Genomic DNA, 15,826 nt, shown 5'->3' with positions numbered 1-15,826 from the left:
CAGTGGCATGATCTTGGCTCATTGCAACCTCCGCCTCCTGGGCTCAAGCGATTCTCCTGCCTCAGACTCCTGAGAAGCTGGGATTACAGGCGCCCGCTACCATGCCCAGCTAATCTTGGTGGACTTTACACTGGGCACGTGTGCGCTAAGTGCTGACACAAAGGCCAGGCAAGTGTTCCCTGGAGACAGAGGGGTGGAAGGCTAGGTCACAGGCATGGCTGTCAACGGACGCTGCTGTGCACCCATTCTGGCCACAAAGTAGCTTCATGCATCCTCTGCCCGGTAAATGCAGAGAAAACTCGGTTCTATAGGCCCACAGGGAGTGATGGCTGCTGGCCCTGGGAAGGAAGGTGCTCCTTACGGGCACCTGCTGTGAGCCCCTCCAGTCGCCCCACCCCGCCCGGGAGGGTGGAGCTCGTGGTGAGGCAGCCAACGGGACAAGATGCGGGGCCAGGAGGCCTCCTCACCCCCACGGCCTCCTCACCACCACTCTCTCCCCAGGGAGAGACCCCCACACCCCCACGGCCTCCTCACCACCATTCTCTCCCCAGGCCTCTTCTCTGGGCCTGACCTTCTCCAGCGACCCGGGGAGGCAGGAAGGGAAGCCTGAGAGTTAGAAGGAAAGACAGCTAAGAGCAGCAGCCTGACCGCAGCTGAGCGTGGCCGTGCTCCTCCCTGGGGAAATGCCAAGGGAAGGACCCCCCTGCTCTACCCGGAGACCCAGAGCCCTGCTAAGCAGGGTGGAAAGCCTGGGTGCAGCCTGGGGGGTATCACGACTGTGGCCCAACCATCCAGTGTGTGAGCCCTGGATGACGGGGCCAAGAGCCAAGGCAGCCCACTTGGACAACTGACCATGATCCGCTGAGGCAGCGCATTGCCCACGTCTCTGCTATTCACGTTTAATCCCGCACAAGCGCATCACAGAGTGACAGCATCGTGAAGGACTAACAACCAGGCACAGGTGACCCTGGATGCGGCCAGCAGCTTCCTGCAGGGCGCTCAAAACCCAAGTCTTTATGATCCATTGTGTCTACTGCGGAAACATCAGCTGCTCCGTCCCCACCTGCGCTCAAGCACCTGAAGGCCCTTCCAACGGCGCCCACTGGGCAGAGGACAAACCAGACACAAAACACACACACGCTTTTACCAGCCTGGACTCTGTAAGAGAAAGGCGCCCACATATCCCCCGGGGAGATTTCCACTTATCCTGCATGGCCCTCACGGCCTCACTGGGCTCTCCCAGGGCCTGCCCTGCAGGGGGAGGTACTTTCCTGCACAGGGTCTGGGGGCCAGGACAGACGCAAAGGAGCTTCTGCGTCGGGCTGAATCGTCACTCTGAAATTCCCAAGTGGAAGCCCTGGGCCCGATGTGACGGTATAAGGAGGTCTCTGGGAGGTGATTTGGCTTCGATGGGGTCATGGGGTGGGCCCTGCCCATGGAATCTGGGCCCTCACAAGGAAGAGATGACACCAAGGTCCCGCCCCAAATGCGGACACCTCTGAACCAGGAGGCGCTCGCCGGAAACGGACCCTGTTGGCACCTCTACCTCAGACTTCCAGCCTGCAGAGCTGGAGAGCATAAACCCGTGTTCTCTGTGCTGCCGCCTGTGGTGTCCCGGTGAGGCAGCCTTGTAACTCCATGACCGACAGCTGCTCTCTACAATCTTCAGTGAGCACGAAAACACTCATATTCATGCTGTAAATAAAAGATTTGGGGTATTTTCAAACACACCAACCTCCCAGCTTCAACAGCTGTCAACGTTCAGCCAATACTGTTCTTTCTCCTTTTTATTAGAATTTTAAAGCACATCCCAGGCGCCACGTCATTTCCCCACAAACACGTCCAAATGCATCTGAGTGAGGATTCTCAGGTAACCCTGTGTCACTATCACTGCCAACAGCCAATTTCTCACCCCACCCGACTCACAGCCGACCCGCCCGACTCACAGCCGACCCGCCCGACTCACAGCCCACCCGCCCGACTCACAGCCCATCCGCCGACTCAGTCCACCCGCCCGACTCAGCCCCTGCCCACATTTCCAAGATTGTCTCAAAAGTGACTTTGCACTTGGTTTGTTCATATCAGGGTCACACACAGCCTGCTCAGCCTTTCTGTGTGCCCGGCTTCCAGTGGAAAGGTTGCCTTCTGGTGGCATTTCTGGCCGGGTCTGGCTCGGGGCTTCCTCTTGGTGTGTTCAACCTTCTCCTGGTCTCCGTTTCTTGTAAACTCGTTTCTGATTCCAGCATTACGTGTGCATGTGTTGGCTGGAATTCTTTTTTTTTTTTTTTTTTTTTTTTTTGAGACGGAGTTTCAGTCTTGCTCCCCAGGCTGGAATGCAGTGGCGCAACCTTGGCTCACCACAACCTCCACCTCCTGGATTCAAGCAATTGTCCTGCCTCAGCCTCCCGAGTAGCTGGAATTTTAGGCGTGAGCCACCGCACCTGGCCTGGCTGCAATTCTTAAAGAAAAACAGGCAAAAGCAAAAATCCTTCAACAATTCAGCTAACCTGAAACACGGCAGTGTCCCCGATCCATTTCCACAGGGGTCACACTGGCAGATTTTTATTTCTGGCTGGATAGGACACCTTAAGTTTCAAACAAAGAGGTCACCTCTTCCCCATGAAATGCACTATGGTGAATACGGCCACCTCACTGCCCTGAGACCCAACTCGATCTGCCAATTTCAGGTGCGTGACCCAGGCTCTGACCAACAGAGCTGGGTGGGGGCCATCCCTGCAACACTGGGGTGGCCCTGACCTAACCGGCTGAGCGCCACTCCCTAATCCTTGAATACGGCTCGGTATTACAAAGGCTCTTGTTTCTACGGCCCAGTGCAGAGGCTGCAGGAGGGTCTCTGCCTCTGTGCAATGCCTCGCCCAAGACAGAGACAGGAAGGGAGGCCAGACCAGGCAGCAAGCATGGAGTGCGGAGCCAGGGAGGAGAGGCCCAGCAGACAGCCACTCAGGGCCAGGGTGGAGTCCGAGCCAGACAGCTGTGAGCACCGGGCAGGCTTCTCCACCTCTGCGCCTGGCCTGGCATGTGGCTCCGTGGTCGCACATGCTCTCAGCACATCCCCAGGGTGCCCGGCACCGGGGTGCAGCCCCTGCCATCTCCAGAGCCCCCACCATCTCCGGCGTACCCATGGATTCGCTTCTCCCACCTGGCAGTTTTCCCAGTAAAACTTCTCGGGGGACTGGAGAGCTCTGAGGACTGAGAAGGCTTCTTTTCAGGCTGATTTTCCAGGCTGAAGAGCAACTTCTCACTGCAGCTCTCCCTCAGGGCCCAGTACTCCCGCAGAGGTACAGCACCCCAGCTTCGGGGGCCCCTACACCTCCCCGTGCCTGTGAGTTCTTTGATGCCGCGTGAAGAAGCCCAGGTGGCGGAATCCTTTCCCGCAGTGGCCGCACTCGTAGAACCTCTTTGTCAGGTGCAGCCTCCGGTGGATGCTGAAGCCCTTGGGCCACCGGAAGGACTTGCCACACTCGGCACAGGTATAGGGCTTCTCCCCGCTGTGGACCCTCTGATGGTGGCTGAGGTTCTCCTTGGTCCGGAAGGCCTTGCCGCAGTCCGCGCAGTAGAACGGCCGCTCCCCGGTGTGCACCAGCTGGTGTCTGAGAAGGTTGGATTTCTGCTTGAAGGCTTTCCCACAGTCGCCGCACGAGTAGGGCCTGTGTTCGGTGTGGACCTTGCGGTGCTGGGCCAGGCGGTCCTTCAGGCTGAACGCCTGCCCGCATGCCTCGCAGCAGAAGGGCTTCTCGTGCGTGTGGTTCTTCTGGTGACGCTGCAGGTTTGAAGCCCACCGGAAGGTCTGGCCGCACTCGGGGCACTTGAAGGCCTTGGTCCCCGTGTGCACCGTCTGGTGAGCGAGCAGCCGGCTGTGGCAGCTGAGCGCCTTCCCGCACGTGCCGCAGATGAACGACAGCTCCATTGCGCACTGCTTCCGGTGCTCTCTGCGGCCCGGCCGCTGCCCACAACACTTCGTGAGCATCTGACAAGCAAAAGCCGTGGGCTTGGCATCTGTCCTTTCTGGAGCAGCTCTGGGAAGCTGCCCGTCATCCGCGACCGGCCCGAAGCTCTTCCGAAAGCTGCTTCCCTCCCTGGTTCTTTCTCGCCTCACATGGGTTTTCTTATGAGCCCAAGTTGGATGGTCACAGTGTCTCTTGGGGTCTGCAGATTTCCTTGCCCCTGTGGAAGGAACAGATACCCTTACACAGAAGCCAGTGGCCTGTGGCCAGGCAGTGCCTCCTGCTGTGTGCGTCAACTGGCTTCTATCTACTCAGCTCATTCCACGTGGCTACAAGTGATCAGGAAAACTCGTTCAAAGAAACACAGATGAGCCACAAAGATCAATAGCGGAAACCAAGATGAGCTCAGATGGTTCCCCAGCCCCGGTGGCACGCAGGATACCTGGCACTGCTATGTGAGGGAGCACCGACACATGGCTGCCAATCAACAGAAGCAACTGGGCCAAGAGAATGTCCTTTCACCCTGTCCACGCCAGCAAGCCCCACTCATGCAGGTGGAGGTGATAGCAGGATATCATCTGGAAGATGGGTAGCTCCACGTGATTCTCAACCACTCAGCCTCGGAGCCATAGCTGGATACTCCACAGGCCCAGGGACCCGACACTCCCCAGCCGGGGGCTCCACAGGCCCAGGGACCCGACACTCCCCAGCTGGGGGCTCCACAGGCCCAGGGACCCTACACCTCCCCAGCCGGGGGCTCCACAGGCCCAGGGACCCGACACTCCCCAGCCGGGGGCTCCATAGGCCCAGGGACCCGACACTCCCCAGCCGGGGGCTCCACAGGCCCAGGGACCCTACACCTCCCCAGCCGGGGACTCCACAGGCCCAGGGACCCGCCACTCCCCAGGCAGGGGCTCCACAGGCCCAGGGACTTCCCAGGGCTCGTGTTCTCATAGCTGCTCCATCCCATTCTGAAAATCTAAGTAAAAAGCAAACCCCCTCTGACCACTGCCTCAAGAGCACCCCTCACCTAATGGAGGGAAGCACGGCCACTGTCCCAGTTTTGCAAACAGGGATGTGGAGCAAACTCCTACCCAGAGCCACGTACCTGGAGACCCTCACGTGCAGTCAGTACCAGGCCTGTGGCTGTAGGTCAGACACCTACACCAACGGCCTCCGCCAGACAGCACCTGGGTGGCTAGGTGCAGCCTTCAAGCGTCACTCTGGCCTCAGGCCCCTCCCAAGCTGCAGCTGTACGTCATCCTGCGCCACCGTGCCTTGCGAGCCCCGGCCCCCGGCCAGTGTCCATCAGGGCAGGAGCGTGGCTGCCCCATGTCTCTAAGGCCTAAGTTAGAGAGCGGCTGTGTGTCCACTCTCCCATGGGAAGGACGCACCCTCGGTCACTGCAGTGTGCTGAGCACTCACCCAGGAGCTGTGGCCACAGGGACGGGGCCCCCCGAGCCCAGACAACCCAGCACTCACCTGGCCAGTGGCCCCTCTGCACTGCCTGGAGCTCAGGTCTCTCCCGATCTTCAACCCACGGCTCCTCCCACTGTTCCAGGCGAGAGACGAGGTCTGGTCTGGGGCTGCAAAATCCTTTTCAAAGGAGAGAAAAGGTTCTGTTTTACTTGTACTGATGACAAAGCGAGGGTTGAGGCTCAGAGCAGTTCTGCACTAGCCTAAGAGGCCAGGCAAGCCCAGCCCTCGGGGCGGCCCTGGAGAAGCTACCCTGAAGCAGAGATGACAGGAAGGGAGGGGCCTGGACACCAAGGCCCACGGAAGGCCCTGACAAGGTCAGAGGAAGGAAGATGAGGCTGCCTCCAGGGAGCCTCAGAGAAACGCTGAGTGGGCCCCTCTGTCTACACAGGCTAAGAACTTCCAGCTCCTGAGCCCCCTCGGCTGGGAGGCCCCACGACCATCCTGGACCAGCCAGGCCCGGAGGCAGCGGCAGAGCTCACCCCACGCTCAGCCCGCGCTCACCCCGCTCACCCCGCAGCACTCGGCCCGCACTCACCCAGCACTCGGCCCGCACTCACCCAGCACTCGGCCCACACTCACCCAGGGCAGCCATACTGCTGAAGTTGTCCAGCATCACGTCCCGGTAGAGGGCCCTCTGGCTGGGTTCCAGACACGCCCACTCCTCCCTTGAGAAGTAGATGGCCACGTCCCTGAAGGTCACCGGCTCCTGCAACACACACAGCTCCCGAAGTGGCCATTCCCAAGAAAAAGAAGGCTCAGCCCACAGGTCTGGGCGGGAAGGGGGAATCAGGGTGGCCCTGCTGTGGACTGATTGTTTGCGTCCCCTAAATCCATATACTGAAGCCCGGAGCCCTGAGTGGCTGTGTCTGGAGATGGGCCTCTGTGGAAGAGATTAAGGTTAAGTGAGGTCAGAAGGGTGGGGCCCTGACCCATGGGCCCGGTCCTCACAGGAGACTCCAGAGAGCTCCCCACCTCCCTCACCGCACATGCGTCAACACAGCACAACAGTGGCTGTCTGCAAGCAGGCCACTGGCCCCGCCAGAAACCAGATCTGCAGCACTCTGATCTTGGACATCAGCCTTCAGAACAGAGGAAGTGCATGTCTGTAAACTGCCCAGTGTGTTGTACTTGGTTACGGCAGCTCTAGTGGATTAAGACAATCTAGTCTATTTTCCTACAACAGCCACTATTCTCCTAGTGTCAATGAATCCAATTTTCTTTTCTTTCCTTTTTTGAGATGGAGTTTTGCTCTGTCACCAGGCTGCGCAATCTCGGCTCACTGCAAGCTCCGACTCCCAGGTTCAAGCAATTCTCCTGCCTCAGCCTCCCGAGTAGCTGGGACTACAGGCGTCCGCCACCATGCCCAACTAATATTTTGTATTTTTAGTAGAGATGGGGTTTCACCATGTTAGCCAGGATGGTCTCAATCTCCTGACCTCGTGATCCACCCGCCTCGGCCTCCCAAAGTGCTGGGATTACAGGCATGAGGCATTGCACCCGGCCCCAATTTTCTTTTATCTTTCCCCGCCCCTTAAGAGAGAAGGCAAAAGGGCAGACATGGGCACAGTGCCTGAGAAGCTGCTGCCACAGACCCTCCCCGCGTGTGTGCTGGGGTCTCAGGCAGCCGGCAGGGCAGAAGGGAGGCTGCGCTCGGCAGCGGCAGGGCTCACCTGGGCCATGTCCATGGGAACAGCGAGGCCACGCCTCTGGGGAAGCACAGCGCCAAGGAGGGCAGATCTGCGGAGACAAGAAATGTAAGCGGGCGTAGCCAGCCCAGGAATGCCCACCCCACCTGACCGCAGGAGCCCCCCACTCAGCAAATCAAGGGGAATTCAGGAAAAATGAGTGATGCACACGCAGGGTCTGCTCTGTAACTACCGACAGCCACCAGGTGTGGGGAAATTTGGCAGTGGTGAGGAGTCAACATATCTTTAAGGGACAGCTGGGTGCGGTGTGCCACCTGCCACACACAAGAACTCTGAAATACCAGACAGCAAGCCAGGCCTGTCACCAGAGGAGGACAGAGGCCAGCCACTGCTGGCTGAAAGCCAACAGCTTAGCTGCAAACACATGACTGGAGAGTCTAACCGCAACTGAGGCGTCTGGGGCTCCTCAGGAGACAGGCGGGCAGCCGTTCCAGCGGCGCTGTGCCCGGAGGATGCTCTCGGGTACGCTACGAGGAGGCCACCTGGCAGCCTTCCCCCAAGTGAAAACCTGGGGGAAGGTTTTCACCCACTGCACTCCAGCCTGGGTGTCAGACTGAGACCCTGTCTCAAAAAAAAAAAAGCCCCGAGAAATCCCATTAATCTTCACTCAGTCTCCAGATCAAGCCACGAGCTCCCCTAAACCTTAGGGTCCGGGCCCACTGAGATCCAGCTTCTACCCCCAGGTCTGTGGAGAACCACCCTGGCATCCCACTGCCCTCCTGCCACAGTGGGTCCTGCCTCCTTCCTGAGTAAAGCTCAGAGCCCCAATATGCAGAAGAGGCCAGCCCCACAGGCGCCCCTGAGAAGAGACAGAACCCGCTGGAGGAAGATGGCCCATGCCTGGTTACCTTGTCCGGGGAGGGGAGGAGATGTTGCTCTAGACCCTACAGACACGGAAGTATCATAAAGGGCTGTCAGGAGCAACTCATGCAAACAGGTTCAGCAACTGAGATGAAACGGACAAACTCCACAAAAAACAGGACTATGAAACTGACGAAAGGGAAGCCATGCAGCCGCCCATCTGAAGGGAATTGAAAATGTAACTTGAACCCTTCCCATGAGGAAAATACCACACCCAGCTGGGTTCCCTGGTAAGCTCCACCAAAGCCTATGGGAGCACAGTACTGATCTTAGAAGCTATTGAGTGAACAGAGGAAGAGCAGACACTATCCAGTCTGTCTTAATGAGGCCAGCAAAACCCAAACCAAAAACCCGATAGAGATATTACAAGGGGCCAAGCACAGTGGCTCACGCCTATAATCCCAACACTCTAGGAGACTGAGGCAGGAGGACTGTTCGAAGCCAGGAGTTGCCCAACCTGTCTCTATAAAAAATAGAATTAGCGGGGTGTGGCGGTGGACATACGCAGTCCCAGCTACTCAGGAGGCTGAGGTGGGCGTATTGCTTGAATACGGGAGGCACAGGTTGCAGTGAGCTGAGCTCATGCCACTGCACTCCAGCCTAGGTGTCAGACTGAGACCCTGTCTCAAAAAAAAAAAAAAAAAGATATTACAAAAAAATTACCTACCAAACTCTCACAAACACAAATTTTCAAAAAATATTAGGAAGCCAAATCCAGCAGTTTATAAAAAGAATTCTCGGTCATGACCAAGTGACGTGGACCCTAAGAGTACACAGCTGGTTTGATCCCCATTAGCTGCAGCTGGTGCCCAGAAGGCTCCCGCCACCACCTGTGTTCAACACTCACTGCAGGGGGCAGCTCCCTCGGCGTTCACCCCTGCCCCTCGTCCCTCCCACCTCCAGCACAGCAGGTACACAGACCTTCCCTTTCTCCTTCTGACACTCACAGGTGGCCACATTAACTGCTACATGTTTTCAGGAATATACTTTCAACTGGAGATTTTTTTTTCACCTTTCAACAGCATGGCATCAACTTTAATCACGATGACTTCCCGAACATTTGAAAACGACATAACTAACCACATTAACAGAATAAAGGAGAAAACCATATGACAGCTATTATCTCAATAGATGCAGAAAAGGCATTTGTTAAAACTCAAGACCTAATCCCAACAAAAAATCTCAGCAAACAAGGAACAGAAGAAAACTTCCTCATCCTGGCAAACCTGCAACCAACATCCTGCTTCATGGGCCACTATGGAACTCTTTGCCTCTGAGACCAGGAACAAGCAGGGCTCTCTACCCACTGCTTCTCTTTATCACCTTATTGGAGGCCTGAGCCAGTGCAAGGAGGTAGAAAAAATACACAAAGCCATAAGATTACAAATAAAGAAGTAGGTCGGGCGCGGTGGCTTATGCCTAGAATCCCAGCACTTTGGGGCGCCGAGGCGGGTGGATCACCTGAGGTGGGGAGTTTGAGACCAGCCTGGCCAATATGGTGAAACCCCATCTCTACTAAAAATACAAAAAGTAGCCAGGCATGGTGGCAGGCACCTGTCATCCCAGCTACTTGGGAGGCTGAGGCAGGGGAATCGCTTGAACCCGGGACGTGGAGGTTGCGGTGAGCCAAGATCGCACCATTGCACTCCAGCCTCGGCAACAAGAGCGAAACTCCATCTCAAAAAAAAAAAAAAAAATTTCACAAATTGGAGGTAGAAGTTGTAGTGAGCCAAGATTGTGCCACTGCACTCCAGCCTGGGTGACACAGAGAGACTGTCCTCACAACATTGGGGTAGGCAAACATTTCTTTCCTGGATCCCCAAAAGCACTTTAAAAAAATTACAAATTCAGGCTGGGTGCAGTGGCTCACGCCTGTAATCCCAGCACTCTGGGAGGCTGAGGTGGGCGGATCACCTGAGGTGGGGAGTTCGAGACCAGCCTGGCCAACAGGCTCTCTCTTCAATCAAGAAGGGAGAAACCCCTTCTCTACTAAGAATACAAAATTAGCCGGGCGTAGTGGCGCATGCCTGTCATCCCAGCTACTCAGGAGGCTAAGGCAGGAGATTTGCTTGAACCCGGGAGGTGGAAGTTGCGGTGAGCCAAGATCGTACCACTGCACTCCAGTCTGGGCAACAAGAGCAAAACTCTGTCTCAAGAAAGAAAAAAAAAATCACAAATTGGATTTATCAGAATTAAACATTTTTGTTTATCATGGCAGTCAAGAAAAAAAATAAAGGAGACTGGGTGCAGTGGCTCATGCCTGTAATCCCAGCACTTTGGGAAGCTAAGGCAGGAGGATTGCTTGAGGCCAGGAGTTTGAGACCAGCCTGGGCAACATAGGGAGACCTCTGTCTCTACTGTTTAATTAAAAAATTTTTTTTAAAAAGGAGACACAAAGGCAAGCCACAGAATAAGAGAAAATATTCCCAATACATGTATCTGACAAAGGACTTATATAAAGAACTGTAACTCCTACAAATCAATAAAAAAGAAAAATAAAATTTAAACTGGGCAAAATATTAGAACAGACACTTCAACCAAAGTGATACAACGGTCTATAAAAACATGAAAAGGCACATTGAGCACACGGGTCATGGGTGGTGTTTTCCAATCAAACGACTTGCTGAGTTCCTCTAGCAAGTAGCAATGACCACAGTGATAAAAATAACAGCTCCCGGCCAGGTGCAGTGGCTCACGCCTGTAATCTCAGCACTTTGGGAGGCCACGGCAGGTGGATCACCTGAGGTCAGGAGTTTGAGACCAGCCTGGCTAACATGGTGAAACTCCGTCTCTACAACAAGTACAAAAAATTAGCCAGGCTACTCAGGAGGCTGAAGCAGGAGAACTCCTTGAACCAGGGAGGCGGAGGTTGCAGTGAGCCAAGATTGTGCCACTGCACTTCAGCCTGGGGGACAGAGCAAGATTCTGTCTCAAACAAAAACAAAAACACCAGCTCCCCTCAGCTGAACAGCTGTGTTTGCACTACAACCTGGGCTGGGCTTCCCAGCCTGGAAAGCAGAGTCGGGGAGAACCGTGAGATAGGCCAGAAAAGGGGCTAAGGCCAGATTATTCAAGGCATCCTGAGCCATGGTTTCATGTGTAATGCGACAGAAGTTTAATACAGGAGAACAGAAGGATACTGTCATAGCTGCTTCTTTTCCCCCTAGACAAATTAACACAGGATTTTTTTTTCTGAGGCAGGGTCTTGCTCTGTCACCCAGGCTGGAGTGTGGTAGCCCAGTCACAGCTCACTGCAGCCTCGACCTCCTGGGCTCAAGTAATCCTCCCACCTCAGTTTCCCCAGTAGCTGGAACCAAAATCGCATGCGCCACCATGTCCTGCAATTGTTTAAATTTTTTGCAGAGAGGGGATCTCACTATATTGCCCAGACCGATCTCAAACTCCTGGCCTCAAGAGATCCCCTGGCCTCGGCCTCCCAAAGTGCTGGGGTTACAGGCGTCAGCCACAGCATCCGGCCTAAGCTACATTTTAAAAATTTATTATTATTATTATTATTATTATTTTAATGAGATGGAGTCTCGCTCTGTTGCCCAGGCTCGAGTGCAGTGGCGCGATCTCCGCTCACTGCAACCTCTGTCTCCCAGGTTCAAACGATTCTCTTGCCTCAGCCTCCCCAGAGTAACTGGGATTACAGGTGCACACCACCACACCCGGCTAAATTTTTGTATTTTTTGTAGAGGCGGGGTTTCACCATGCTGGCCAAGTTGGTCTCGAACTCCTGGACTCAATGATCCACCTGCCTCGGCCTCCCAAGTGCTGAGATTACAGGCGGGAGTCACCTCTCCTGGCTAAGCTACATTTTTAAAAAGATCCTCTGTGATGAACAAATGAGAAAGCAGCAAAACAGGATGGGGGTGGGGAGAAGACAGGGAGGCGATCAGGTGAGAGAGGAAGAGCCAGGATTGGGACTTACAGGGTGGGAATGGCAAGGAGGCAAATGGTTCAGTTATGGAGCTAACGCACCAATGACCGACTGTGCGGCTGGGCGTGGGCAGGAAAGGGGAAGAAGTGAATCTCGGGTTTCTGCCTCGTCCCCTTCGCGGTGGAATGCCTGGGAGGACCAGTGGGTGGGGGGTGGACGTTACAGGAGCTCAGGCTGGGGCAGGGGAGCTTTGAGTGTTATGAACTAAGTCTAAGCGCTTGGGTCTCACCGGAGCGGTGCGGGCTGGAGACACAGGTGTGGAAAGTGTCTATGGGGGATAATGCGGTCACGATCGTGGACGGGGTCAGCCGGGGAGAAACCAGCTTCAAGAGGATACACAACCGGGTCCTGACAAACCTGCAAGTGTAAGGGGCGAGGAGAGAAGAGGAGGCTGAGCCGGAATAAGCCGAAGAACAGCCCCCGAATAGCCGGGGTCACAGGCAGCCTCCCGGGTCTGTCCCAGCAGCCTCCACGCTGGGTTTCACAGCCCTGGGGCGGCCGCAGATTTAGAAGGTCAGACAGCCCACGACCCAGGGACGGAGGGGCGGCGGGGACACGGGCGCACTCACCACCAGGGCGTCCTCAACAAGGATGCTGCATCCGCTACGCCGCGCCGGTAGCCCAGACTTCTACAAACTTCCCCAGCGGAAGTTGTTATCCGACAGCTTCCGGCCCCTCTAGGAGCCCACGTCTCGGTGGTGCGCGCAGGCCGCCCAGGCCGTCCAGGCCGCCCGCCTCGCGCCGCCCCGCCTGTGGCTCCGCCCCGGCCAGCAGGCCCCTCCCCATCACAGCCAAACGCCACCACGACCGGCTGATTTTTTTGTTTTTTTTAGTAGAGACGGGAGTTTCACCATGTTGGCCAGGCTGGTTTTGAACTGCGACCTCAGGTGATCCGCCTGCCTTGGCCTCCCAAAGTGCTGGGGTTACTGGCGTGAGCCACGGAGCCCGGCCCTCCTAACCTAAAGTCGGCCTAAAGGTTTCTCCTACAAAGTGAACTGTAACCTAACTGGAGGTGTGAACAGACTTGTCACTTGCTCTGGTACCAGTCACTCAGTTCCAGCCAATCAAGGGTGTAGGGTCCAGCCCTATGGGGCTAAGCGAGTGTTCTCCCCGTGTGCGGAGAGGAGAGATTGTAATAAACAAAGACACAAGACAAAGAGATAAAGAGAAAACAGCTGGACCGAGGGGACCACTACCATCAAGACGCGGAGACTGTTAGTGGCCCCCAAGGGCTGGGCACGCTGATATTTATCGCATAGAAGACAATGCAGGATGTGCAGCCCAGGCCCAAGGGCGCTGGCGCAGGGCCCCATCATGTGCAGGGGACTCTACCAGCTAGTAGGTGGTGCCAAACAAGTGTTTGGGCCCTGACTGTGGAGGCCAAGGTGTTTATGAGACTGGCGCTGCCCATCGTGACTGGGTGCTGTTGGAGCTACCAGTCGCACATCCAAGGGGCCAGCAGTTTACTGGGAGATGGAAGTGGAGTCTAGGATTGGGCTTGGGCAAGTCCAGAAGACACAAGGATGGCCCAGGTCCCCATGCCACCCTCTGTCTTCTGGGCCTCTCCCCAAGCCCACGCCTGTGGCTCCATGGAGAGGTCCCTGAGCCCTGCTGCAGGAGACCGGTAGTCTCATACCTGGCTTACGGAGGGGCCCTGTGTGCTCTGAGGCCCTCCAGACAGAGCAGGGCTCCTGTGGCGAGGCAGTCGGTGAAGTGCAGCTCCGGCCCACCTCACAGTGGCCCAGCGGGTCCCCAAACCAAAAGCCAATGCTAGAGCTCCAGAGCCTAGAAGCCACGCCCTGTAGCGCAGTCTTCACCTGTTGGGAACAGCCCCCCAAAATCTGGCCATAAGCTGGCCCCAAAACTGGCCATAAACAAAATCTCTGCAGCACTGTGACATGTTCGTGATGGCCATGACGCCTACGCTGGAAGGTTGTGGGTTTACCAGAATAAGGGCAAGGAACACCTGGCCCGCCCAGGGCGGAAAACCACTTAAAAGTATTCTTAAACCACAAACAATAGCATGAGCGATCTGTGCCTTAAAGACATGCTCCTGCTGCAGATAACTAGCCAAACCCATCCCTTTATTTTGGCCCATGTTTCCCATAAGGGATACTTTTAGTTAATCTATTATCTATAGAAACAATGCTAATGACTGGCTTGCTGTTAATAAATACGTGGGTAAACCTCTGTTCACAGTTCTCAGCTCTGAAGGCTGTGAGACTCCCTCATTTCCCACTTCACTTCCCTATATTTCTGCATGTGTGTCTTTAATTTCTCTCGTGCCCCTGGGTTAGCGTCTCCCTGACTGAACTGGTCTTGGCAAGTGGCGTCCATCGTGGGAGCTCCAATCCAGGTGGAAGGGTTGCCGGAGTGATGGCTGGAGAACATAGAACTAAGCTGGAGGACACCCGAGTACTCTTAAAGCAATGCCCGTGGTGAGTTAGAAGGGGCGCTTGGGAGCATCAGGGTAACAATGGGACAAGTGTGGGGTCTGGTTCATTCCACCTTGGAGCTTTTTCACACTGATGAGGAGGAAGGAGAGTATAACGAAGTAACAGAAGAGGGTACAGAGCAGGTTTATTTGCAGCTAAAGCTAAAGCAGCAAAGGAGGGAGAGGTTCAGCCCTACCCTTCTGCACCCCCTCATTATTATTTTGAAGAAAAAGAGTGGCCTGACCCTCCAGCTCTTTCTTTTCTGGAGGACACTGGGAGAAAAGTAGTTGCCCCAGTGACTGTTCGAGCAGTGCCTCAAGCGATCGCTCTCAGTTCTATTCAGGCAGGAATTCAGCAAGCTAGAAGAAAGGGTGATTTAGAGGCTTGGCAGTTCTTAGAATACACCCCCCAGATCAACAGGGAAATATTATAGCTACATTTGGGCCTTTTCCTTTAAAATTCAGAAAAGCACATTTAGTTGATTATGTCAACTCCTGTGATGGTGTCAGAGGTAATCTGCACAAGCCTACTCTGCTAGCACAGGCAATGGCAGGACTGAGAGTGGATAAACGAAATACTCCATTTCCTGGAGCTTGTTTTAACTGTGGGAAGCATGGTCATACTAAAAAAGAATGTAGAAAAAAATCAGTGAGTCAGGCCGCCAGGTAGGGGAAAAAAGGAAACTGCTGAGCCTGAAATATGTACAAAATGTGAAAAAGGAAAACATTGGGATAATCAGTGTCACTCTAAGTTTGATAAAGGTGGGAACCTGATTTCGGGAAACGCCATGAGGGGCCCATCCCGGCCCCATTCCAAACTGGGGCATTTCCAGCTCAGGCCATTCCCTCAGCCCTGTACGATGTCTGTGCCTGCCACAGCCGGGAGCGCCGCAGTAGATTTATGCTGCACAAACGCTGTGAGCCTTCTGCCGGGGAACCCCCACAAAAGGTCCCAGCAGGAGTCTGTGGACCCTTCCCAGCAGGGATGATCGGATTACTTCTAGGAAGGTCTAGGTCAAATTTAAAAGAGGTACAAATACATATAGGAGTCATTGATTCAGATTATAACGGGGAAATTCACATTGTTATATCTACTTCTGTTCCCTGGAAAGCAGAGCCAGGAGAGTGCATAGCACAGCTCCTGATTGTGCCGTATTTGGGAATGGAAAAAAGTGAAATTAAATGAACAGGAGGATTTGGCAGCACAAATAAACAAGGCAAAGCAGCTTATTGGGTAAATCAAATCACTGATAAATGTTCTACCTGTGAGGCTGGGCACGGTGGCTCATGCCTGTAATCCCAGCACTTTGGGAGGCCGAGATGGGAGGATCACAAGGTCAGGAGATCGAGACCATCCTGGCTAACACAGTGAAACCCCGTCTCTACTAAAAAATACAAAAAACTAGCTGGGCGAGGTGACGGGCGCCTGTAGTCCCAG

The 15,826-nt window shown here is 55.0% G+C and overlaps 1 protein-coding gene across 7 annotated transcripts; it reads right to left on the bottom strand.

The window, feature by feature from the left end:
• Positions 1-1,773: 1,773 nt before the first annotated feature.
• ZNF707 (zinc finger protein 707) lies at positions 1,774-12,614 on the bottom strand. Of its 7 annotated transcripts, none has more exons than XR_012416767.1 (7): positions 12,524-12,614; positions 12,184-12,311; positions 7,115-7,181; positions 6,024-6,324; positions 5,448-5,561; positions 3,161-4,185; positions 1,774-2,458 (listed from the first exon to the last, which is right to left on the bottom strand). XR_012416767.1 is itself a non-coding variant. In XM_073999711.1 (6 exons), the coding sequence occupies exons 3-6, from the start codon at positions 7,127-7,129 to the stop codon at positions 3,326-3,328; spliced, it is 1,290 nt and encodes a 429-aa protein (XP_073855812.1). In that variant the 5' UTR covers positions 7,130-7,181; positions 12,184-12,311; positions 12,524-12,614; the 3' UTR covers positions 1,774-3,325. The 7 variants fall into 7 exon arrangements, 4 of the variants coding, with proteins under 4 accessions (XP_073855812.1, XP_005564317.3, XP_073855813.1 ...); XR_010577584.2 differs by having other exon boundaries at positions 6,024-6,150; XR_012416768.1 differs by lacking the exon at positions 12,184-12,311 and having other exon boundaries at positions 6,024-6,150.
• Between the last annotated feature and the right edge of the window lie 3,212 nt (positions 12,615-15,826).

The sequence above is a fragment of the Macaca fascicularis genome, chromosome 8, assembly GCF_037993035.2.
Source record: "Macaca fascicularis isolate 582-1 chromosome 8, T2T-MFA8v1.1".
Lineage (NCBI taxonomy): Eukaryota > Metazoa > Chordata > Mammalia > Primates > Cercopithecidae > Macaca > Macaca fascicularis.
Note: the sequence above shows the minus strand (reverse complement) of the source record. Positions and strands in the feature narration are given on the sequence as shown.